At 47.3% G+C, this 23,645-nt stretch overlaps 4 protein-coding genes across 7 annotated transcripts in view; 2 read left to right on the top strand and 2 right to left on the bottom strand.

Annotated features, from left to right (window-relative positions):
• Nucleotides 1–23,645, bottom strand: part of PLIN1 (perilipin 1) — a 92,616-nt gene that overhangs the window by 8,239 nt on the left and 60,732 nt on the right. The window lies entirely within an intron of this gene.
• On the bottom strand, nucleotides 1,129–7,644 carry PEX11A (peroxisomal biogenesis factor 11 alpha). Of its 2 annotated transcripts, none has more exons than XM_069867274.1 (3): nucleotides 6,467–6,678; nucleotides 5,577–5,692; nucleotides 1,129–4,199 (listed from the first exon to the last, which is right to left on the bottom strand). In XM_069867274.1, exons 1-3 carry the CDS (start codon nucleotides 6,520–6,522, stop codon nucleotides 3,631–3,633), a joined length of 741 nt encoding a protein of 246 aa, XP_069723375.1. In that variant the 5' UTR covers nucleotides 6,523–6,678; the 3' UTR covers nucleotides 1,129–3,630. The 2 variants fall into 2 exon arrangements, with proteins under 2 accessions (XP_069723375.1, XP_069723374.1); XM_069867273.1 differs by lacking the exon at nucleotides 6,467–6,678 and adding an exon at nucleotides 7,505–7,644 and having other exon boundaries at nucleotides 2,329–4,199.
• WDR93 (WD repeat domain 93) lies at nucleotides 7,599–8,837 on the top strand. The gene is made up of 2 exons (XM_069867282.1): nucleotides 7,599–7,862; nucleotides 8,637–8,837. Exons 1-2 carry the CDS (start codon nucleotides 7,599–7,601, stop codon nucleotides 8,835–8,837), a joined length of 465 nt encoding a protein of 154 aa, XP_069723383.1.
• On the top strand, nucleotides 11,596–20,810 carry LOC138725915 (WD repeat-containing protein 93-like). 2 transcript variants are annotated; one of them, XR_011338324.1, is made up of 11 exons: nucleotides 11,596–12,426; nucleotides 13,031–13,214; nucleotides 13,418–13,488; nucleotides 13,952–14,038; nucleotides 14,347–14,478; nucleotides 15,020–15,236; nucleotides 15,947–16,007; nucleotides 16,759–16,915; nucleotides 17,041–17,221; nucleotides 18,398–18,880; nucleotides 20,589–20,810. XR_011338324.1 is itself a non-coding variant. In XM_069867272.1 (10 exons), exons 3-10 carry the CDS (start codon nucleotides 13,473–13,475, stop codon nucleotides 18,504–18,506), a joined length of 960 nt encoding a protein of 319 aa, XP_069723373.1. In that variant the 5' UTR covers nucleotides 11,596–12,426; nucleotides 13,031–13,214; nucleotides 13,418–13,472; the 3' UTR covers nucleotides 18,507–18,910. The 2 variants fall into 2 exon arrangements, 1 of the variants encoding a protein (XP_069723373.1); XM_069867272.1 differs by lacking the exon at nucleotides 20,589–20,810 and having other exon boundaries at nucleotides 18,398–18,910.

Below are 23,645 nucleotides of genomic sequence, written 5' to 3'. Positions count from 1 at the left end.
ACCCCCTGAACTACAGCTGGCAAACGTCTGTCCAGTTTCTACTTAAGCACTGCCTTCCTGGGCAATCCATTTAGTCTTTTATTTTACTTACAATTCAAGAAAAAGTCACCTGTGTGCCTTAATGTCCTTTGCTACAATATAAATGTATTACCTCCTGGCTGGATTTGGAGATAAATTTATTACCTTCCTTTTGGCAGTCAACCTTTTAGACGCTGGATGACTTCTCACACCCTTCTCCAGTCACCTTTCCCCCACAGAACTGGTTCATTTGGTTCCTCTCTGGAGATGTTGGTTTTCAGACCTTTGATCATTCTTGCTGCTCACCTGGGAATTCTGAATGGCTCGTACATTTCTTGAAATACCATGCCAAGCACAGTATTAACATTGGGAAGGCCTTATCTGTAAGCAGAATAGAAGATCACTTTGCATATCACACCCCCCCCCACTCTCCTGTTAATTGTTTCCATTACAAAATGGGTACAAGACTAGTAATTCAGAAGGAAACTCTTGCTAAATCATTGCTGAATGCAATGCTTTATACATTGTTCAGGAACTGACATTTTGGAGCTTCCAAGTTCGCAAGGCTCTGGGGATAGGAGCTAACACTAAGTTTGGTTTTAATGGTTTTCCTAGCTCCATCCCTCCCTGTCTCAGCTGGAGATGTTACTCTTCACACCCTGCCCTGAACAGGCATTTGTTGTTAAAAAAACTGCAGCGATTTGCCATATGACACTAAGACCCATCTGACTGAAAGGCTGTTTATAAGATATTCAAATGCAGGTGCACCCGTTCCTCCCACCGTAGCTGGTAGCTGTGCCTAGGCTGGGCTCCAGCTCCCACCTTGGTACTCAAGGGCAGCTGATGGCAATTCTCAAAATGTCCCTTTGTTTCAAAGCATTTCTTATGTTCAGTTTTACCTCCTGCTCACATAGTTACTTCTTCATGTGTTTGCAACTGAAACGGGGATTGTAAATTAGTTTGACAGATCTGGCTGCCACCTTGCCACTGCAAAGGGAAGCTCTATAACCCAAGTGCAAATACAGGCAACGTCTCCTTAACAGTATCATCCTTCATAAAATTCAGAGGTAGGAAGGAGGATTCCTCCTACAGCATCTCTTTACACAACACAGACACAGTGTCTCGTTCATCTCAGTTTATTGCTTGTATTCAAACAGCTGTCCTTGTTCCAGCTGCTGTATTAGAAACATACAAAAAAAAAGGCACTAAAAGGATTTTCTCCATTTGATCATGATTCTATGGCTTCAGTCACATTATGTTAAGGTACATTAAATTGCTACCCTCCAGCTGGGGAGCAGAAAGCAAATATTAGTGCTTAATACCCAGTTAAGAGAGTTATTCCTGTATGCTCCAACCCAAGTCATGTAGAATATGACAGGTAAGGCGGAGACAGGCTGAAAACTCACTGCTCCAACTCCCAGGTCGAGTCTGAACTTGCTAATCCATGTCAGTCTCTAGAGGAGAAACATCAAAGCCGGGTTCATGGCTTTGCACAGAATTTACTTGGCACAAGGGAAAAACCACCCCTCTCTCTCTGCAGGGCGCAGGGAGGTGTATCTAGCTAGAGACCACATCAGTATATCAATGCATTTTCTCTTTGCCTTCAAACTACAAGGGAAAAAGAAATCAGCTCACAATCCAGCGAAAGAAGTATTTTGTATCCAAGGGCTCCCCTGGGAGAAACTAAAAATACATTTTTTTTTTTGCAAGAGAACAAAATTCTGCAGACAAAAGGTGGCCACACCTCCACTGCCTGATCATCAAGACTCCTCTCCATTCCTTACAGTTGTTGCTACATGCAGGGATAATGAGCAAATCTGAACAAGGGAGGGATGGGCCCCACATGGCCAGGAGCTCACAGGCAAATGGAGTAAAGAAACAAAAACATTCCATTGACAGAGAGGAAGCCCTTGAAGACAACCTACCCCATAGGTAAGTCTCCATTATGGTCTCAACTGCCACTACATCTACTTTTTATCGTATTCATTTCAATACTGAAAAGAAGAGCTGCTGCAGGCCACATTTGGTCTTCAAGCACACTTAATTATCCTGCCAAGCAACCTCTTTTTTTTCAAACACTTCATTGGCAGACTAGCACTTCAGATTCAAAGTGGAAGTAATTCAAAGCCTGACCACAGTGAGTTAACATAAACTAGGGCACTGCCTTACTGTGCCTACTCAATTCCTTTTAATAAAGGACATCAGCAACTTCTAATTTCTGGATTCAGACAGCATCATAAATAATAAGAGAATACCTTGGTCCAGGTTAGAGCAGTCTTTGCTCACATCTCCAAGGAGTCCCTGCACACAGGCCTAACTCTGATGAAGCAAAATAGTAATTTTACCTCATATATAATGTGCAAATTTTCTCAGGTGGTGTCAGAATGGGTACTCTGCAAAGCCAGGGTTAACAAAGACTGCATACCATGTAACTGCTAGACAGCCGGACACAGCATTTCCCCTTTAACCCAGATTACACTGCCAGGCAATCATTCCTAGTGAGGTAAGTGATGAGCAGTAATGCAGTTGCAGGGTAAACATATGGCATTTTCAAATGGTAGAACCCATTCAGCCAGCAAGGGAACACACCAGGTGGTCATGAAAGGGAAGGATAGGGAGGACCAGATAGGAAAATCTAAGCCTTAAATGCCCAAATCTAGTAATAAGCTTTTCTTCTCACAGGGATTCCGATGTTATCATTACCAACTCCATTCCCTTCCCTCTGGGACCTTACACAACTAGAAACACACCCTTGCAGTTTTTCTGACTCAATGAGTCTTGAGCCAGGCTTCTCTCCTTAACTGCAGGTTCCAAAGCGTCTTACTATACTGGAATTTTTCCCATAAAATTAAAACAGTAAATCAAGCTACTTATCACAATAGAATTAATTGAAAATTGTTACACTTGGAATCACAGGGATCTGGGAGTTAAGGTGCATGTGTAATACGAAATTCAGTGCTTGTGAGTGGCTCCAGATTCACAGCTTTGGAAACCCAGTTCCCTACAAATCACAGCATCATCAGCACTCAGACAAACTTCTCCCACACGCTGTTCACCAAAACCCTCAGCCATGGCCTGCTGGAGAAGTCAGGGGCCAACAGTCCTTGGCTCACATTATTAAAGCAAAATAATAAAGTGCTGATTTCCTGGGGCACAAGGTGGCACTCCTTAGGCTACAGATCCAGCACCATTAGCACACGTTACACAGAAATCAACCGGAGGTCAGATCACACTACTCCTCAGTTACTGTCCCACTGCATTCACACTGCAGCCTATAGGTGACAAGACCCATCAACCCGAACCCAGGAGAACACTCGTGTCGGACTTAAGGCCATTTTGACCATAGCTCCTAACCTGCCTGAGCCTACTACAGGCAATCTGACTGTAGGAACCTTTGATTGGTGAATACCAGCTTTCCAGTGTAAACAAGGTTAGTTATGAATCATAACGTATTACAGTTGTCTATGCGACTATTTCACAACCTTCAGGAGACAAAATTAATCTTGAGGTTACTGTGAGACATGTTCATTTTGAAAGTGCCACATGAAGGACAAAAACCTATCAGAGGATCAAAGCTGCTGGCTTGCTGCATACTATGTAGCTCCTTTCATGTCACTGTTGCAGCTTCAGATGTGGGCTTGCTAATGTGAGGATCCCCACCAGGGAGGAGAGAATGCCACAGAAACCAATCACTCCTGGGTTGGTCTTGTAGATCCCTAGCGTATCCAAAGGACCTGAGAGATCACAGAGATTCTTCACCAAGTCTAGCAGCAAAGGAGGATGTCTTTTCAGTATCTGAAACAGCAGAACGAGAAAGCTGTGCAGACCATCATCATCTTTCACGCAATCCAGTTCCTGATCGCGTTTGTCCCAGGAGGAATTGTCCTTTGTCTTTTCTCCCTGTAGAGCCTGTTCCAGCCTCCAGGAGATCTCATACCAGTCTCTGCCTAGATTCATCAGGATTGAAAAGTAGTAAAACTTGGTAGCCCAATTCTGCCACTTTGGCTTATCGATGTCAGGTCGGAGCCCAACGCTCTTCAGCCACAGGGCCGCATCACAGACGAAGTAGAGGGCACGGGCCAGGTTGGAGGCTGTGAGGCAGAAGCGAGGCACCACATCTGGCAGCTGTTTAGTTCTCCTGGCTGCTACCAAGGCGTGTACCATGTTGCCCAGTCTGAACACTACAAGAAAGCCCACAAAGGTTAGCATGGCCTGGCTGTTACTGCAGAGACACAGCCCTGTGCAAGACAACTCGGCATGTCACTATCCACATGTAGTTTTAAAAAAAAAACTTAGTGGACTTTGGGCATTATATGCTTAAGCATTTTCTTCTCACAGTGTGAGAAGCTAGTATTAGCGATGAAAGCATGTAAATATCTCAGTCGTGCACCAGCCCAGAACCCACACACAGATCTCATCAATAGCCAGGACTCACAGCCTCCTCCTGCCACTCTGTTTGAAGCGCCTGGGTGCACTCTGGACCAACATCATCCGGGGCTCTGAACAAGGCAGTGTCAGCAAAAACGCAACACAAACAGAGCCTCCAATCTCAGCTGTACGCTGTGCTGGATTTCATCTAACTCTGTGGGCAGCAGGTGTTACTGCACTAACCCCACTGCAACCACTAGTTATAGGTTTCACCCCATTAAAGTCAATACAATATTATGCAAAATACTTTTCATAACCTGCTGCACTGTCACAGTGACAGATATTGGCAGCACCTACGCTCAGTGGAACTACAAGAGCCCTAAATTTAGGCCCAACATCTATTAGAGATTTGTTTTGCAGAAGCAATAGCATTACGGCTATGCTGATAAGCCAGCTGGCCCCTCTGCTAGAAACTACCACACTCTGAAGCTAGCTGGAATAACAAAACAAATCCATGGTACCACATTAAATCACAATATTTGCCTCATATATTGAAGTTGTTCCAGGATTAAGCAATTGATAAGTAGGTATAAGATCAACCCGAAAGCAAGCAACACAACCACAGCAACAGTGTAACCATAACGGATGCAACTGTGACACAGAACGAAGTGATGCAAATGGTTCGACTATGAGAAAAGTATGGAAAGCTATATAGTTTAGTAGATTAATATGTGAAATAGGGCAAAAAAAAGCTGTATTGAAGAAGCGTCCTTCAGAGCCCATTTTATTGGGATGATGATCTTTAACACTAGGCCACCTCAACCCATTAGCTGGAAGGACTAGCGAGAGTGCAATGTGCCAGCCTTGCATTGTAACCCTGTGGTCTGTAAGGGCAGAGATGACAACTTGATCTCTGCAGAAACAGCTGACTGTTAACTTAATTCTCTAGTTCTTCTATAATTTGGATTGCTTAAAGGGAGAGCAGGCTGAGGAGTGAGTAAATGTCTATTTGGCCCTATCTAGCCCAGCAAGCTAAGGCCGGGATAAAGTCTTTTGACAATGTTGTGAATATACCAGAAGACGTTGTGTGGCTCCAGGTAGATTAACTACAGAAAACACAAGTCTGGAAGCTGTTTAGCTGGAAGGAGCAAGTGAAGAAGGACTTATTCCTCTAGACACCAGGTACTTACTTTTCCGGCTAGAGCTCATGTTAGATTCCAACTGCTTGAGTTTCACTACCAGCTTCTTTTTATCAGCCTTATGCTCCATTAAATAGCTAAGCAACATGCATGTGTACTGAGTGACTCTGGAATGGAAAAAGTGAGGAAAATGGTGCACAGGTAAAACAGGGACAATTCACAGCAATGGCAACAGCCAGGAAGCGTTTATTCCCGAGCTTAAGACCAAGTCTCTCATAGCCTGGCAGTGCCAGGGCGAGGTGTGCCCAGGGGAGAGGGGAGAACAGGGAGAGAGAGGAGAGGGGAGAGCAGGGGGGAAACAGGGGCAAAGGGGAGAGCAGGGGTAGAGCAGGGGTAGAGCAGTGGGAGAGCAGGGGGAGAGGGGAGAGGAGAGAAGGGAGAGGAGAGAGGGGAGAGGGGAGAGGGAGAGGGGAGAGGGGAGAGGGGAGGAAGAGGGGAGAGGGGAGGGAGAGGGGAGAGGGGAGGGAGAGGGGAGAGGGGAGGGAGAGGGGAGAGGGGAGGGAGAGGGGAGAGGGGAGGGAGAGGGGAGGGGAGAGGAGGGGAGGGGGGAGAGGGGAGGGGAGAGCAGGGGGACAGCAGAGGAAGAGGGGAGAGCAGAGGAAGAGAGGAGGGAGAGGGGAGAGGGGAGGGAGAGGGGAGAGGGGAGGGAGAGGGGAGAGCAGGGGGAGTGCGGAGGGAGAGGGGAGAGCAGGGGGAGAGGGGAGGGGAGAGGGGAGAGCAGAGGGAGAGCAGAGGGAGAGCAGGAGGCAAAGGGGCAAGGGGTACCAAGCCCGGGGAAGGGCACGGGGCCCCCGCTGAGCCCCCCGCCCCCTTGGTGCCGTGGGGAGACCCCACCCCGCGGGGCACACGGGGTCCCCGGCCGGCGCGAGCCCCGCACTCACCGGCAGAGCTGGTCGCGGCCCTGGCTGCGGTTGGTGAAGCCCACGAATCCCTCCATGGCTGCGGGAGCTGTGCGGGGCCGCCCCGCCCCGCGAGCGGAACCCTCCGCGCCCGCCCGCGTTCCCGCCCGGGCCGCCCCGCGCGGCGCCGCTGCCACGGCAACCGGGAGGCGCGGGGGCGGTGTCCCCGCTAAAGGCGTCCCCCGCGGGGCCCGGCGCGGAGCGGGCGGCCCGGGAAGCAGCCCGGTAGCTCGGGGATGGAGTTTTACACTAACAGTGAAATCACCTGCCTGCTAACTCTTTTATTGGGGTTGTTTCCTGGCCGCATAAGTTTTTCTGAATGAAGGAAATGTAATGGGGTTGAGAGCTTTGTCGTGATCCTTATACAAGCTTATGCCAAAGCTCTTACACTCCCTTCTTCTGGAGGTGTTGAAAGTGCTCAGGGATGTGATTTAGTAGCAGATGGGTACGGTTGGGCTTGATGATCTCAGAAGTCTTTTCCAATCTAGGGATTCTATGGTTCTGTGATTCTTCTGTAGGAGCCTGAAGCGCTCTGTGTTCCCAGAGTAGGGAAAAATTCCTCAGTAACAGGGGTAGAAACAGGGTTGCTCTGGGTATCTATACTGAAACAAACCCCTCTTCCCCCTTGGAGGTAATTAATCATCTTTTTCTTTCCCCCCGTTACCTCATAACTGATAGTTTGGAAATGGACTTTTAAAGCTTTAAGTGAAATCACTTTCTAAGTCGTTTATTGGGGTTGTATCTTGGTCGAATAAGTCTTTTTTAATGAAGAAAAGGTAATGGTTTTGAGTGCTTTGTCATAATTCTTGTACAAACTCATGCCAAAGTTTTTACACTCCCACCTGTAGAAGCCCATGGCTCTCTGTGTTCCCAGAGGAGGGCAAAACCCCTGAGTAACAGAGGTGATGCAGTAAGTAGAAATGAGCAGTATAGAACAGGGTTGCTCTGGATATCTGTACTAAAACGAACCCCCTTTCCCTCATAAAGATCATTAATCCTCTTTTTCTTTTCCCCTATTACCTTACAAGAGTAGATACCGCATGATCCTTCGTTCTAATGCATCTGCTGTGATTCCTGCATCTGTGGAGTGTTTTGCATCTGGAAAGGCAGAACCATGGCTGTGTATATCCGGAAGCTTTCCTTAAAGATTCCTCCGCCATCTGAAAAGGACTGGCTAAGGGAAGATGAGGAAAATTTCTTCCTGCAGGATCCTGATAGAAAGTGGGATGCGTTGCCTCAGCCCTTCAGGATGGTCAACAAACTGGTGATGCTGGTTTTTGAGAATGCTATGGAAATCATTGAAAGAAGGGAGATGCTCCGAGAAGCAGAAAAACTGAAGGTCCAGCCCACAACTTGCTTCCCTACAGCTGAATTTCAGGTACAGAGCCCCTCACAGCAGATGTAGTATTTATCACCATAGCAGTTTTTTCTAGAGAATATCCATGTTGATTTTACAATTCTCTGTTCATCACCTTCCTCTGAATCCATCACCATCTCACTGATTCACTTCAAGAGCCTGCAGCTTCTAAGCTTGTCTGACAGGTTCTGCTTCCCATCCGTCTGTCATACCTCTCTAAAAAAGAGAGAAGTAGATATTAAACAGACCTAAATTCACCTTCTACTTCTTAGGCTGACTCCACCCTTGTTTGCTGAGGAGAAGGTAGTTAGTCAGTAGCATATAAATGGGCAAACTCAGCTCTTGTGTTAATGGTGAAAACCCTACTGGCAGTATTGTGAGCAGACAGGCAGTGCTGCCTTCCCTGTTTCTACATGAAGGCATCCAGGAGGATACACTGGTGTCTGCTGGTGTTCTGCAATGGCCCAGAGGAGTTCAGCATCTCATTACAGCTCTGCATTAGTGACGTGTGGGCTGAGTGCTCCCAAGTTCCTGGCCTTTAAAGCCCCTTATTTGTATCGGATGGGGAAAGGTGTGAGCAGACTTTTCTCATTCCCAACACAGAACAGTCTCTGTGACAAGAGATGAGAGCCCCGCCCCTGCTTTTCTGACAGAAGCTCATGCAAACATTTTTCCCTTGTAGAATAGATCAGCATTTTCTGTTGGTGAAAGGCTAGGAATGTATTGCTAGTATGGCTGATGTATCTTCCACTGGGGAAGCTGTTGGGTACACTCATCTTTTCCCTTTCTTGGTAGGTAACTGGAAGAGCCAATTGTCTTGCAGTGTCTGGAAAATACATCTTTGTCGGTCTGTCTGTGGGTCTGGCTGCCTTTAATGTGTCTGACTGTAAGGAGGTCAGTGCTTGGGATGAAGTCAAGACAGAGATTTGTGCCATCCATGCTTCAGATTTGGGGAATGAGCTCCATGTCCTGCTTGCTGTGGATGAAATGGGTTAGTGCAGCGTGGGTTTCCTTGACCCAGTTGGGGATGGCTGTGCCCTGGAGCTAGAGAGTCGGCAGCTGCATTGTGGAAGAGTGCTAAATCAGGAGGAATGTTAGAATGGCTGACAGGTTTCCTAGAAATCCCTGCAAAAAGGGTGTTAGATGATGGGTTGTGGGGCATCAAAGTGGTCTTTAGGGCCTTGTGATTACTAGAGGGCGCGGGTTTGGTGTCCTCTCAGGAGCAGTAGAGGCAGGTGCAGAGCTGAGAGTGAAGTGCAGTACATTTTAGGAACACCTTGGACTGCACAGAAAGAACTATTTCTTGGTGTAACCTCCTGCCTCTGCTTTGTTTCTGCACCTGTAATTGCACAGCCCTATGGTAAATAGGTTAGTTTGTTGTTTCATCTGTGCTGGTGGAGATACTTTTCAAACTGACTTATCCACCTCTGTGTAAAGGCAAATGTTTGCTGGTGCTGCCATAAAGAAGCCAAGACAAGTTTAGTGCTGGAAGCAGTGGAATATTCTTCCTTGAGCCCATGAAAAAAATGTCACCCTGTTCACTCTTCTGCATGTGTTGTAACAGCCACCTCCCAAGAGCATGACTACCATCAGTTCACTTTTCTCCTCCTGCTAATGCTGCTTCTGTGATTCTATTCCAGGGCTTGTCTGGCTCTTCTGCTTTCACAAGGAAAGCTTCCTACTCATTAAAATCCTAAATGAAGTGGTAAGCACCTAGTTAATTCCATTGACACTGGGCACAGGCTGGTAAGTAATCTGTCATGAAGAGTACTAATTGTCTTGAGTAATTTCTGTTGCGGGCAGGAGCACTACAAGAGTGCTGCCCAATCTTTATTCCTGCTCTTCCAACAATCTGGCCTTCACCCTGATGAGAACTGCATAAGGCCATGAAGCTTTCTGAATCAGTGATCTTGCTTTGATGCCAGATTGTTTTTCTTTGGCAGAAGGATACCAGCAAGCGAAGTACTTGTGTGGAGGTAGTTCTCTCCCAGGGAGGTGATTACGCTGGAGTCCTGCTGCAAGGCAAGTGCAGGAGCATGGTGTGCTGGGTGATGGCGGTTCAGAGGGGCTGGCAGCAATGTTTTTAAAATGCTCCAAGTGTTCTGGGTTCCCAGGGACACTGCTCCTAACCCTCCCAACCCCTTTTCCAGTTTAACTGCTCTGTCCACTCCCTGTCTTCTCCAAAAGTCCTGGTGTGGATCGGGACTGATCTGCAAAGTGAACTCTCTGGAACTGGTCAGTGCAGTTCCCAGCTCTCAGAAGGCTCTGTGAAAGTAGGTTTTGCCACCTTCTCCAGAAGTACCAAACTCAGTTCTTCCTCTGGTTTGCTGTGGCTCACTTGGATGCTGGAAACTTGTAGACCTAAAGAATTTTCTCTGCAGACGTAAGCCAGACAGCTTAAAATAGTACAACAAACTCCTTGCTACAGCACTTTTCTGCTTCATGGCAGCTGCTTTTTCAACCCATTTGCTGCTAGCAGGTTTTCTGGACCGATGTGTTATGGAATTTGCCTGGACATATGCTGAGAATAAGATATGTAGCATCCATAGAGAACTGGTGTGAGACCATGTCTCACTTTCTACTTCAGCTCAGAGGGTACAGGCCAAATTCATTGACTGAATTGCTTCATGGAATTTCTTTGGTGGATGTGGGACCTCAGGGACTTGAGCTGGAGGCTGAGATGTCAGTCTCAGTCAAGTCCGTCAAGGCTTACGTGGGATGAGAGGTGGGCTGCGTGGAGTTCACAGGGATTTTGTATTTCAAAAAATACCCACATCTTCTTTTAGTGATATAAGATAACAGAGGCTGCTTGTCTGAAAGACCTTTTCTCCTTATTTCCAATTGCTCAACACGCTTTCCCAACGCAGACAGCACAAAAACTTGGCTGGAGATCTACCAGTTGCCTAAGGATTCCTGGCTGAAGGAGATGGAAAAGAGCTCGAGAGCCTCAACAAGACTGGCTTGCAGGGAGAGGACATCGAACTGGACATCTGTGGTACAAAACAGTTCCATCTCCCGCTGTGCTATTTTTTCTTATACCCTTTTGCCTACAGGTCTTTCCCCAAGCCTTGCTTCTGCAGACAGTGACAGCAAGATGCAGGCTGAAGAAGTGTGTCAGCCCAGGGGGGTGGTGTATGTGTCTCTACAGCTGCTATAGCCACCCATCCCACATTGCATAAGGCCTTTGTGTCATTGGGACATACTCTCCCAAGACAGGCTTTCCAACAAGCTTCCCTTGGTCCCAGGGTTAGCATTCCTGCTGCCCCTCCCTGAAAGTGGCAGCTCCTTTCCCAGCACTATTGCCCCATCTGAGGAGGCCCTAAATAAGGGTATTCCCACAGAGCTTCTCCTTTATGTTACTGGGGAAGGGTGAAGAGGAGTGGGAATTGGGCCTGATACTTCCAGTTGGGTGTCTAGTCTGAATCTGAACCAGGGTTTGTGTTTTAGACTGCGACAAGAGGAGGCTGGTGGGATCACAGATGAACCCACCTGAGCAGGGCAAGGTCTGTTTGCACTAACCACTGTCACCTGTGGTTCTTTGGCAGAACAGTCTGGACCTGCATGGAGATGGTTCTGCAGTGACTGTAACTGGCCTCAATGAAAGTCCTGAGCTTTTATGGGGAATTTCAACAGCTGAGTCAATGCTTAACCCTCTCCTGCACTGCTCTCACTCTTCTAGATTTCACCTCTCAACTCACAAGCACTTCCTGCCAAGCACCTCCAGCTAACCCCCTGTGATACCTGTCTCAATACTCTTCCCTCTTCCTTCAGCAAAGGCTTTCCTGGCCATTTAAGAGGGAGCTGCTTCTCAGCCCTAACTTTAGGTCAAACACCTCTCTTAACTTAGCCAAGCCAAAAGCAAACACCCAGGCACTCCCTCTTTGCTGATTCCAGGTAAACTACCCAAGCTGCTGCCTCTTCTCAGACAGGGTTGATTATTTAGCCAGATCTTTTCTATTTAGCCAAGTGTCAATGTGTGCGGGGTAGAGAGGGGTGGTGGGAACACACTGGTGCTGGTTCCCTGTTAGGATTCTCTGTTGCCAGCCAAGAACATGTGTGACCTTGTCCAGTGCTGGGGTCTCTAAAGTAAAATCTGGTTCTTGTATCCAGCAGCCTTCTGCAACCTTTAGTCCTGCTTCTTTTTCTTTCTTTTCCTTTTTTTTTTTTCTTTTCTTTTTTTGGAGCCTTGCTGTGCCCCACCCAGGCCTGTGCTGCAACAAGAGTAATTCAGAGGCATAATAAGGTCAGAAATAGAGGTTATTTGGGGCACAAAGACAGAAGATGTCTGGGCAGGACATCCTTTGCAATGTTGTTGAGAAAGTAGTGACTCCTCCTCAGGCTTCTGTGTTTTGGCCTAAAGAAGGAGCCTAAAATCAGTATTTCCTAGGCAGCATCAGGCAATCTTTGCATACACTTCCTTTAGAAAGCATTGAATTCCTACAAATAGGTGAAAACTTAGCAGCTTAGGGCACAACACAGCTTTAGGCTGACATTTTTCTGTTGCAGGAGTCTGTGAACAAAGCTGATGCAAAGCTGAGTCTCCCAGTGCTGCTGCTGAAAGTGAAGCCACCCAAACCTATTACAGGTCAGGACTAATTTTTTACTTGCAACCTGCAACCTCCTTTGGTTGGCAAAAGAATCATGGAGCTTATGACTACAGAACAGGACAGAAAGTTTCAGTAATGTGCTCCTTGATCCCTTCTTGACCTGTAGGAGTTACATGTAAGCCTGTAGTGGGATTTGCTTCTTACTAGACCATCTCACGTGTCACCTTAGCACAAAACACTTTGGTGTATCTTGAAGAGGGTGTCATACATCCTTGGCTTCATTGTCACCAGGGAGGGAGGATGTTGTTTCTTAGACCCTAGAAGCCTGACAACACCCCTGGTTTGTCACTGGATTCATAGGAGAATGCTGAGGATGAGGAGAAATCAGACCTTATGCTGGGACTCTAAGGGAGATTGCCACAGAAAGGCAAGGTGAACTGAGTCCTCTGATGACCTGCTGTAGTCCCTGTCTTCAAATACTGGAAAATGAGCTAGTGATAATGGAAGTTCCACAGAAGATGCAGTGTGTCCTTCCTCAAGACAATGCTACCCTGAAAAAGGGATGGTCAAAGTGCCTCTGAGCTCTCCATGGTGTCTCCTACTCCAGGGCTGTGCCTTTTTTCCTTTGTGTTCCCAATCCAGGCAGTAGTTTTAAAAGCCCTTTGGATGCCTTGAAGAAAGTAGATGATGGCAGTGTGCTTGGCTTGGAGTTCAATCACCTAATCAAGGACTCCCAGTGGGAGCAGCAGGAAGTAATCTTCCGCAGCACTTATTGGGAGTATTTGGAGGCTGAGGGTAAGAGACAGAGCAAGGAGGAAATCCCCAGGTGAGTGGGAGCACCAGTCAGGATTTCAGTCCATGACACATCAACACTGAACACTTTTCAAGTGTAGATGGAAGCCTCTGTCTTAACTTTGCCTCCTTCATCCCAAAGCTTCAGGGCAGGGGGCTGGAACCATTTCATGTCTCGTCACAGTGCTGCCTACTTATCAAAGTCTTTCTTTTACATATACTTCTTCTTTTTTTCAGACATGCTACTTTTCATTTTCTCCTGCCTAGCCCAATACTACAGGTGGGACCTGGGATGAAAGTACAGCCAGGTAGGTAATCCAAATGGGCAGAAAGCTGTTAACCTGTGTAGCATTTCATTGCCTGATACTGAGATCCAGTTAGCGCTCAATAGCTCTGGCTTGGGTTCACTGTATAAATTCCATCTCCAAGGACATAAGCCTGGATAAAAATGTCAGCCCTAAGGATTATAAGTGAATTACTGGCATAGTGTCAAGCAAGCATAGCTCCTCAGTTAAAAAACTCCCAAACAAACACACCCCTCACCCCCCGCCTCAAAACACCAAAAAAGATGAGGAGGTATATAGGCAAGATGAAAATAACAAACAAAGGGGAAGTTTATTCTGGTTTAGTGAGCAGAGTTTCTGTAAGTCCTGTCAGGGAAACAATGAGAGCCTAATGAGAGTGTTCTAATGGCGTTTTGCTGTCCTGAATTGTTCCTTTGTTTTTCCCAAGTCTCCTTCTCTCATTTTTTTGTCCCCTTCTCTGTACCAGATGTTCCAGCTGGCATTGGTGTGCACTGGGATGGAAGCCACAATCTCTGCTTTTACTTACTTAACTGTCCACTCAAGGAGAAAGTGGGTAAGAAAGCCCTGCTTTCTCTAGCAGAGCACTCTGTGGGGAGTGGGAGTATTCAGTAGCCAGTGGCTGCCATTCAGTCAGATCTTGACTCAGGGAAATAGAACAAGGAAGAGAGCTGCCCAGGATCTTGTAGGTTAAGCTGGATTGCAGGGCTCCATGTTGCACAGACTGGCAGTGTTTTGAGTGAAGCCACTCTGACAGGGACCCTGGGATGTTGCATGTTTTATTGGGAAACTGGATGCTAGTACCATGAGAGAGAATACTCTGTGGCTTCTCACAGCTGTCTCTCTTCATGTCCTTCTATTTAGACTCTGATCCAAAACCTGATGTTGTGTGGCCATGTGCAGCTCCAATTGTGTGCTCGGCTGTCAGTTCCTGCTCCAAGTACCTAGCACTGGCATGTGAAGATGCAACAATAACCATTTGGAATAAACACGTAGGTGAGCTTGCCCTTTGGGACTGTGTATTGGGATCACTGTGGGTAATATTGTTCCCTTCCCTAGGAGTTTGAGGCTTTGGCTTGTTGTGAACAAGGAACTGGCAGTGAGTTTACAGGTAAATCTGAGAATAGTTGGGAATCACTTGTTCATTGGATGCTTGGCCAGATGATGCCAGCATAGCATGACTTCCCTAATCCTTGCAGAACCATTCCCATCCACATCAATGCAGGGGCTGAGAATGGCTGCAGTGAGGACTGATGATCATCTTGCCCGGTGGCTGTGAGACAGTGACAGTCACTGCTTTGCCACTGTACTGTCAGGTCATCTTTGAAGCTGTTGTAGCATCACAGTCCAGGCTGCCATCAGTGCTAGTGTCATCCTGCCATGATGCAGGGATTCTCCTGGTGGCAGAATCCTCTTCTGCCATCAGGATTGTTCCCATGGCTGCTGCCCCTGAGCAGTCAAAGCTCAGCTTTTCTTGGATAAATTGACAGGTCCTTTTCTTCCTCAATGGCTGTATTTTTTTTTCCTGTTTCTTCAGGATACCCACTGTCTGTGACTGCCATTCTAGAGGAACGTGTCATCTGTAGTATCCACTTCCTACAGAGTTCTGGAGCTGCAAGCAGTGAGACACCTTGTTCTTGTACAGATCCTGCCTTTCCCATTGTGCAGCTTCTAGTGCTCTGTACAGACAGCTCTTTCTATTTGGTGAAAGCACCCATGTCCGGGAAGTCCAGCATCACTCTCCTTGCAGACAGGTGAGGTAGGCTCTGATAGACCTCACTCCAGCCAAAGGAACCATGTCATATAGTGGTCAGATCCAGCGTGGAGCCCCAGAGATCTGTGGAACAGAGAACTTTATATTGCTTTTACCCAGATAGCTCTGCCATGTAACTATCAGCAGCAAGTGTGGTTTTGCTAAGAGCCAGTTCCAGGGCTGAAATCCAATGGTTATGCCAGAACTAGGGATGTTTCTAGATTCTTCTATGCAGAAGAACACACAGGCTTGTAGCACTTCTCTGGGGCTAACATTCAGCTATCTGGGTCTCTGCCAGGTACCCAGGGGAATTGCTTCCTCTCTCTTTTGCCCTTGCCAGCATAACTTTCCCCTAGAAGTCATAATAAGCATTTCTTGCCATCTTTCTATCAATTTTATGTTCACTTATCCCCTTGGTTTGAGAAGGGTCAGCTTTTGGGACAGTGCTGCTGTGAAGGCAGGAAGGCAGTTTCATGCCTTCATGGCAGACAGAGGATTTGTATCTCCAACCTAGTTCCTAGGCAGGTTTGCACAGGGATGGGCCTCAGGAATTCCTGCCCAGGAGGAGGCAGGCTTTGTCTCCACAGGGAAAGGGTTCCGCAGCAACTTTATACCAGCCTGAGTGCCACAAACTGCCATTGTCATCATCACAGCCTCTTAGTATGTGTCAGGTACATGAAACAGTGGTATAAACCTTAATCTGTTTTACAGCCCTGAAGATCCAAATCTTGCTGTCAGTGTGGTGGTGCCTGTCGTGGCATTCCCCAATGCAGTGAGTATTACTGCTGGCTGTCTTACGAACTGAGTGAGAACACAGGTCCCTCTGGCCCTGGATCCTGTTTCCAGTGGTGGTTGTAACTGAATGCCTACAAGATAAAGAACAGGGCAATCAGATATGGTGCTGCCCTCACATCCTTTCCCAGCCTCCAGCTATTTTTAGCATGGAGACTTCCTGCACTGGTTACAGGTCACTATGTAGCTGGTCACTCTCAAAAGGTTGATTTTTCTTCTGTGATCTTACTTAGCATCCTGTTGCACCCTCGTCCTCTAGTTGACCACTGAGGTGGGAGGCACTGGAGGCCCTCTGCACATGGGCAGATCCAACTGCAAAGATGAGAGGGTTCAGCCATGAAGCTTCAGGCATCAGGGTCAAATATGAGAGGGCATCTCATGGTGAAGAGAAGTTAGAAGCACAAGTCTAGCCAGACCTTTCAAATTGCCTCAGAAAGTTTTCAGGAATGGGGAGAAAAGGGCTAAAAGCCACTTGCCAGAGCAACCCGTGCCTATATTAGAACAATTCTAACCTGCACTGCTGCCCTTTTCCAGTCCTGGCGTGCAGCAATTCCAGTCCAAGATCCCTGCATGTCCTGTCCTTGATCTGCTATGGTTCTGTGAGTACTGGGCAGGCAAAGAAAACAGCATCATAGTTGGGGAAATGAAGTCCTGAATATCATTCCGTATTCTCTCCCGGAAATGCTTTTCACTTCTTTTACATGTTTGTAAGTGTCAACTTGCTGTTTCAGGCCCTCTTCTTCTCCTGGGATGGCACGGTGTCCCTGATGAACACTGCCACATCACAGATTGTTTACTGCTTCAGTGTTCCACCTTCTCATGCTGTAGCATCCCCTTGGCAGCCAGTGTTCATAGTGGATAGTGTGAATTGGTGCTTACTGCTTCGAGGTGGGTAGCACCTTGGAGTGGCCTTAGATGCATGGTTACTGGGTGCATTCACCTGTGCTAAGATCCTTGATCCTATTATTGGATGACTCCTGATGCAATAGCCTGCTGTTCTTGTTTCTGTTTAGGAGATGAGCAGCAGCAGGCAGATGCATTCGCACAGAGCACAGCCGGTCATAGCACCATCTTCCTTTTTGACTTCAACTCCTACCCACTGAAGGAGGCTTTCCTGAAGGAACTAGATTTACCTTTCAAATCCTTGCAGAACCTGCCATTGGCTGAGAGATGTAACATTTTCTTATGTGATAGGTAAGATTCTCCTTCTGCCTTATAGGTAAGTGCACCTGCATTATTATAAGCTGTGGTGTTGCTCAGTCCATGCAAGATCTCACACTGCAGCTTATGGGTTCTACGATTCTATGATTCTGTGTGTTCTGACAGAGTTATGTCTCAGTAAGGGTGATGTTCAGGAAGCTGGTTTCCTGACAGCCACACAGAACCCTTCCTCCTCTCCCTTCTGTCCTTCCTAGAACAACTTAACAGCTGTAAGTCAGGATGCTTTGTCATTCCAGGTAGAGAAGGCTTGCTAGTTCTAACTTTTGTTATGTGCGTTTGTGCAAGCTTGTCAGGGGAGGTGATCCTCATGTAGGTGTCTGCGTCTTCCTTTTAACCCCATAGCCAGGCAGTGCTGAGATCTCTTTGTACCTTGCTCCTCCCCTCCATTCCTAGGCTCGTTTGATGTTTAAGTAAATTTGTGTCGAAGGTTTCTCGGTCTGAGAAGGTCCCCAGAGCCCTCAGGCCGAGGCTGTGGGGAGAGCTTAGCTGATGCATTGATTTAATGCCGTCACTAGATGGCAATGTGACATCTCTTATTGGGTCACCTTATCCTTGAATCACTGCTTTTGGGAACCTGGAGCCAGGTCCGTGTCAATAGTATTCTGTTTGTTCTTTTCACTACACCTTAATTCTCTAATTTGAAATGGAACAGGTGGGTGCAGATATGGCCTTACAGCACATACTACCTGATAGCTTTCTCTGATTCCTTATCTCCGGGGTGAATCCTGTGGTGGTGTCTGGCTAGTTAAGTGCAGGAAAGTTTCATCCTATGCTGCCAGCCACCAGTTCTGTCCCTCGTTCTCATAAAGCTGGAGAGGAGGCTCTTGTCTGCCTTACACCGGGGAGATGTCACTTCCATCTTGCTCCCTGGGTACCAGAGCCAGAGCAGAGCAAATACAGCTGCATTGAGAGCTGTATCTACAGTGACTAACAGGCAAAGAGAAATAACGGAGGTCATTGCTCTCAAGAGCAGTAAACTTGAGTGCTGAGTGGCATGCGGGAATAAATGAGGTTTTTTGGACACAAGAAGCCTTAACTGCTTAATTTGCAATGAGCTCCAGGGGCCCTTGGGGGAACCAGTCTAAGGTTGTCTGAGCACTGGAGGAATGGCAGGGACTTGTTTTAACCACCCTTTTCTTCCTTTGTTAGGCAGCAGAGCCTGCTGGGACTTGAGGAGCAGTACTGGAGTCAGCTGCAAGCACAAGCAGCTGCCATGGACAAGGAGAGACAGAAAGTGAAGGGACAGAAGAAGCCCTAGTCAGCCTTGCATCCTGAGGGGCAGACTCTGCACTATCACAGTCCTGCAGACCCATGATCTTAGCTCTAATATTTTGACAGCAACTCTATTAACATCTATCCTACTACTTTTCAGCTTGGGGCAATTTTTTATCCGAAATAGCTGCTGGCCTGCCACTGCTCAGTCACAGCCTTGCCTCTCTCCTTACCTAATCCTCTGCCTGTTCCAGCAGGGTTCAGCCCCTCTTCATCAGAGACAAACACTACTGATGGAAGAGTTTTGAAGTAGGAAAGGCCTCTCACTGAGTTGGCAGGCCCAGCACTCGTGTGGTTCACCTAAGGATTTTTGCTGGATCTTTGAGTCCTCCTGGAGACCTAGAGCATCAGAACTGTACAGTATGTTACAATGTCCCTCCTTAATAAAGCCTTTTCTCCAGTGCAAGTCTCTTGCTGTTTGTACGACTGGCATTTTATCAAACTCTGATGTTCTGTCCTTCTGTTGCTGAGGCTGTCTCGTCTTCTGCTCTGACCCAGGTGGACAGGCAGCAACATCCTTGTGCTTAGCAAGAGACCTGATCTTTTCAAACCAGGCAGCAAATCAGCCATGAAGGTGGCGTTCCCAAGAGCATAGGAGCACCAAGCAGCAGCGATACTGCAGAGTGTGTTCCCCAGCCTAGCTGTTTCTTTTGACTTCAAAGCAGGTAGATTTGGGATAACACTGATTAGGAATTGCAGCCTGGAAATGTGCAGACAAGCTCTCTGGGTTACGGTCAAGCTAGAACCGGTGTTAGAACCAAGAACTGATGTTACTGAGTACAAACTAGGGGATTTGGAGGACTCAAGGCTATGCAGAGCCAAGCAGGCCAGAAGCATGGCCAGCACATTGGTTAAAGGCCATAAAAAGCTGTAGCATCCCTCCTACAGGCAACATCGGACAATGAACTAGCAGGGCCAAGCATCCATGTATTTCTTTCTTACTCCATTTTCTGCAGAGTTTGTTTTCTCAATCAGGAGCTGGCAGCCTACGTGCATTTTGCACTGGGCATCTTTATCGCTCTTCAGGCAGTCAGGAGTCCTCTGGAACCTGAGTTGCTTTAGGGGAGGTGACCTAAAACGTCCATTCTCAAGCATAACAAACATATGCTTTCTTGAGCATAGAAGCCATGAGGAAGCCTCAGTCTTTTTACAACTGATGGTACTTCCAGGATGACTGCCTAATCCACAAAGAATCTGACAAGTCTGCCAGCAACTTTTTCAATATGTGTGCATGGGTGAGCTGTATTTTTTCCAAGTCTTCCTGTAGGGAAACCCCCAAAGGTTCATCAGAACATCAATGCAGGGTGCCAGGGATTCAGCACAGACTGAGCTGTGCAGACGCACACATGCCAAGATCCTGTTTCAGGTTTTCATAGCAAGTTGTCTTATTTTGGATTGAATTTTGATGAGAGGTCTCAGCTTATCCTCTGGAAATAAAGTCAACGATTCTGTTGTGAAAGTAGGAAAGGGAAGAATCATTCCACTAGTTACACAGCTTCAGATGCCTGGTTTTGCTCTGGAGAAGTATAAACTATTTGAATTAAACTTTCCTATTTGCTACCTTTGTGGAGGGCTTTGAGGGCCATAGTAAAAGCCTTTTGTGCTGTCATTTTCCATCTGCCACAGATTACAGATCCACAGCTCTGATTGTTACAGATATTGATACTGGGTTGTGTGAGCCCTTGCCATCTGCTTCAGAGCGAAGTCAAGCGGGTTAGCTCAAACCACCTTCAATGCCCGTTTAAACTGAGCCACCTGGTTCAGCACTGAAATGAACAAGTAACAATCCTTGTTCCTTTCTTCTGCTCTTGCTGTGGTGACAGTAACAACTTAATTATTTTGTTTCTGTGGTAGGTTAAGAAAGAATGGCCCTTCTGCCATAACTGGGCATAGGGGATTACTTAGGGCAGGAATTCCTGTTTCTGAATTGTTTCCTGCCCTGCAGAGAGCCAGCACGACTAATTTGTGTCCCCTCAAACAGCACTGGGTCTAATTCTTGCTATTTGTGCAAATGTAAAAGGCTCGGGGATCTGTGCCTTTAATCCTACTCCATCTGTTTTCCATCCAGAAGAGGAGCAGAGCTTGCCTAGCATCAGAAAAAGAGGCAGAACAGGACCTACTAAACAGCTAGATGTACTGTGCATCCACCAGTTTGTGTGTTATTTATCTCAAGATATCCTTGTTTGTTTGCAATTTGAATCTGCTCTAAAACCCTAATCATGTGCTTGGCCAAGATAACCAGGAGCTGGCAGGCTTTACAGAGAAAGAAAAACAACAAGCAGCTGCAGGAGGCTGATGAAGAGCCTTTGTTTTTACTCATGACTTCAGCAGGGGACTATTTATTTCCTGCTTCTTTGAAGAGATACAGAAACATTGGTATGGTCGGTGTATTGACATGTATGTCGGTGATGGAGCTGTGTGCTGAGCTCCATAGAACATTCTGGAGAGGACCAGAGGCACTTGATGGCTTATTCCAAAGACAATGCCCTTGCCAGCTATTCCTCTATTCCTGGACATTCTGTGAGCACTAGGCAGCTGTAAGTCTGAGCCCATTTGAGCTATTCTGCTGCTGGAAACTATAGAAAGGCCTTGAGGAGTATCTCCATCAAAAGACGGTACTGTAAGAGTTCTGCCACAGCTTGGCAGTGCCAAGTTTAGTGAACTCGGAGGTGCTACTTGGGTATAACGGGAGCAATTTGGCTCTGTATTCCTGTAAAAGGAAATAAAAAAAAAATCAGTTGGTGGATTGAGGTTTGTGAGAGAGAGGAAGAGGAGTGGGAGGAAGAGGAGAGGGAGGAAGAGGAGTGGGAGGAAGAGGAGAGGGAGGAAGAGGAGCTCAGCTCCACAGAGAGGCGCTCGAGCAGCACGCTTCCAGCCAGGTTGCTGCCCAGCCACGTGGAGATCGTTTCTGTGGGAGAGGAGGTTGTTCTTTAATCTCACGAAGTTATCTGCTGTTCTCTGCAAGAAGCAAAATGTCATCTTACTTCTTTGCATGCTTGTGCTGTGGAAGGAGAGGAAATCAGAAGCTGATCTGATAAGATTCCCCCACTCCTGAGGGCTGGCAAAGGTTTGGGTGTTTGGGTACGGCTTGTCTGTGCAGTGTTGGAAGCAGCGTGGTCCTCAGAAGAGCCAAAGCCTTGTGTGTTCTGAGAGCTGCAACAAGCCACACAACCGTTAGCACCTCCCCATGTACAACCTTAAGCCGTCCTAAGGGGAAATCTGCAAGACTCGTGTCCTATCTGGGACAAATAATGTCCCCACAAGACACTGTGGGATGTAACTAGGGCAGGGTGGTCTCAGCGAGTGCCGGTATAGGGGCATACGTGGGTGTAGGGGCAGCGCAAAGACAAGCTTCCAACCCCTGCTCTGCAACTTCGTGTCTAGGTGTAGGTGAACCAGGTACCACACCCCGTTGCTAACTGCTCAAATAGCTCTCGTTTTCCAAACTCATGTCACCTCATTACCTCTAATGCCAGTTCCCTGAACCAGCGTAGTTTCTCATCTTCCTTTGATTCCAGGTTATAGCCGTTGAGTTGTATTGTTCAGCCGAGCTATGCAGACTAACTCCTTTCATTTCTCCAAACACACTGTGCCAGACATCTCGGTCTAGTTGAATTTTGGATTTCTGCAAACCCCTTCCAGTTTGTTCTTGTTTATCATAAAATCATAGAATGGTTTGAGTTGGAAGGGACCTTAAAGATCGTCCAATACCAAACCATAAGCAGGGACACCTTCCACTAGATTAGGTCACTTAAAGCCCCATCCAACCTGACCTTGAACACCTCGAGGGATGGGGCAGCCACAGCTTCCCTGGGCAACCTGTGCCAGGGCCTCACCACTCTCATAGTGAAGAAATTCCTCCTTATGTCTAGTCTAATTCTGCCCCTCTCCAGTTTATACCCATTCCCCCTAGTCCTATCACTACAAGCCTTTGTAAAAAGTCTCTCCCCAGCTTTCTTGTGGCCCTTTCAGGTACTCAAGGTTACTATAGTGTCTCCTCAGAGCTTTCTCTTCTCCAGGCTGAACAAGCCCAACTCTCTCAGCCTGTCCTCGTATAGGAGGTGCTCCAGCCCTTTGTAGCCCTCCTCTGGACCCATTCCAAGAGTTCCATATCCTTCTTCTGTTGAGAATTCCAGAACTGGACACAACACTCCAGATGAGGTCTCACAAGAGAGGAACAGAGGAGCAGAATCACCTCCCTTGAACTGCTGTCTATGCTTATTTTGATATAGTCTGTTTTGTTCCAGTCTGTTGTTTTCCAGTGCTGCTGGTACTGTTCTGTCTAGGAGCTGGTACAATGTGTGGTCACTCGCAGGGCAAGGGAAGCCAAATTCAGCTGGCATTCATACCTGATTTTACAAGAGCATTATCATTGGCTGGGATGAGAAAGAAGCTATGTTTTTAGAGCCAAAATACAGGAGGAAGTTGGCCGAGCATAGCTGAGGGTGCTAGGGAGAAAAGATTTGCATGATGACTAGGGTGATACTGTGCTTTGGATCTTGCCCCATGGCTTAATAGGTGCTTTACGCAGCTGAAGACAGACAGGGCTTGTGCTCTGAAGAGCTCACACCCTATTGTAAGCCAAACGCCAGGGTCAGGGTGTAGCGCAGCAGCCTAATCGGGTAGTAGGGGAGGATTTGTCATTGCAAGAGCCAAGTCTTCACGTGTCACACCTCTGTACAGGGCCATGTGTTGGCTTGGCCCCAGGAAAGTCCGTACTTTAAGAAGAGGGGAGGGCATGAGTCATGTCACTGCGGGGCTGCCGATTAGGCAGGAGGGAAAAGTACAGCATCTGAATGGCAAATTGGCCTGGGCTGCCAAGTGTGAAGCACTTCGAGTGCGGCAGACAGAACGGCTCGTTTCGTTAGAAACTTCGTGTCAGCCTGCTTGAGCAAACAGCAGTTGTTCTGCATGCAAAGGGCTGGATCGTTGTTGTGGGGAGAGGGAGTAAGTCTGTGTGGTGAGGGGGTGTGCGCAGAAGATGAAGATCTGCAGGGGGAAAAAAAACAAGTCTCGCACTGAGCTATGAGGAAAAAACATTAATTAGGCAAGGAAGAGGAACCTGCCAGGTTGCAATCCTGACCTAGCAACCAATTATGGGATAATATAGCACGGTATTGCAGGG

Source organism: Phaenicophaeus curvirostris, chromosome 12 (genome assembly GCF_032191515.1).
Source record: "Phaenicophaeus curvirostris isolate KB17595 chromosome 12, BPBGC_Pcur_1.0, whole genome shotgun sequence".
Lineage (NCBI taxonomy): Eukaryota > Metazoa > Chordata > Aves > Cuculiformes > Cuculidae > Phaenicophaeus > Phaenicophaeus curvirostris.
The sequence above is the reverse complement of the archived record's forward strand: the minus strand, read 5'-3'. Positions and strand labels throughout refer to the sequence as shown.

Coding starts and splice junctions, on each gene's coding strand:
- WDR93 (XM_069867282.1), top strand. CDS start 7,599: ATGGCTGTGTATATCCGGAAGCTTTCCTTAAAGATTCCTCCGCCATCT. Junction 7,863..8,636: donor TCCCTACAGCTGAATTTCAG/GTACAGAGCCCC, acceptor CTTTCTTGGTAG/GTAACTGGAAGAGCCAATTG.
- PEX11A (XM_069867273.1), bottom strand. CDS start 7,644: ATGGCGGAGGAATCTTTAAGGAAAGCTTCCGGATATACACAGCCATGG. Junction 5,693..7,504: donor GCGGTATCTACTCTTGTAAG/GTAATAGGGGAA, acceptor TTTCCATTCCAG/AGTCACTCAGTACACATGCA. Junction 4,200..5,576: donor CATGAGCTCTAGCCGGAAAA/GTAAGTACCTGG, acceptor GCTTTCTTGTAG/TGTTCAGACTGGGCAACATG.
- LOC138725915 (XM_069867272.1), top strand. Junction 14,479..15,019: donor CATTTGGAATAAACACGTAG/GTGAGCTTGCCC, acceptor CTGTTTCTTCAG/GATACCCACTGTCTGTGACT. Junction 15,237..15,946: donor ATCACTCTCCTTGCAGACAG/GTGAGGTAGGCT, acceptor TCTGTTTTACAG/CCCTGAAGATCCAAATCTTG.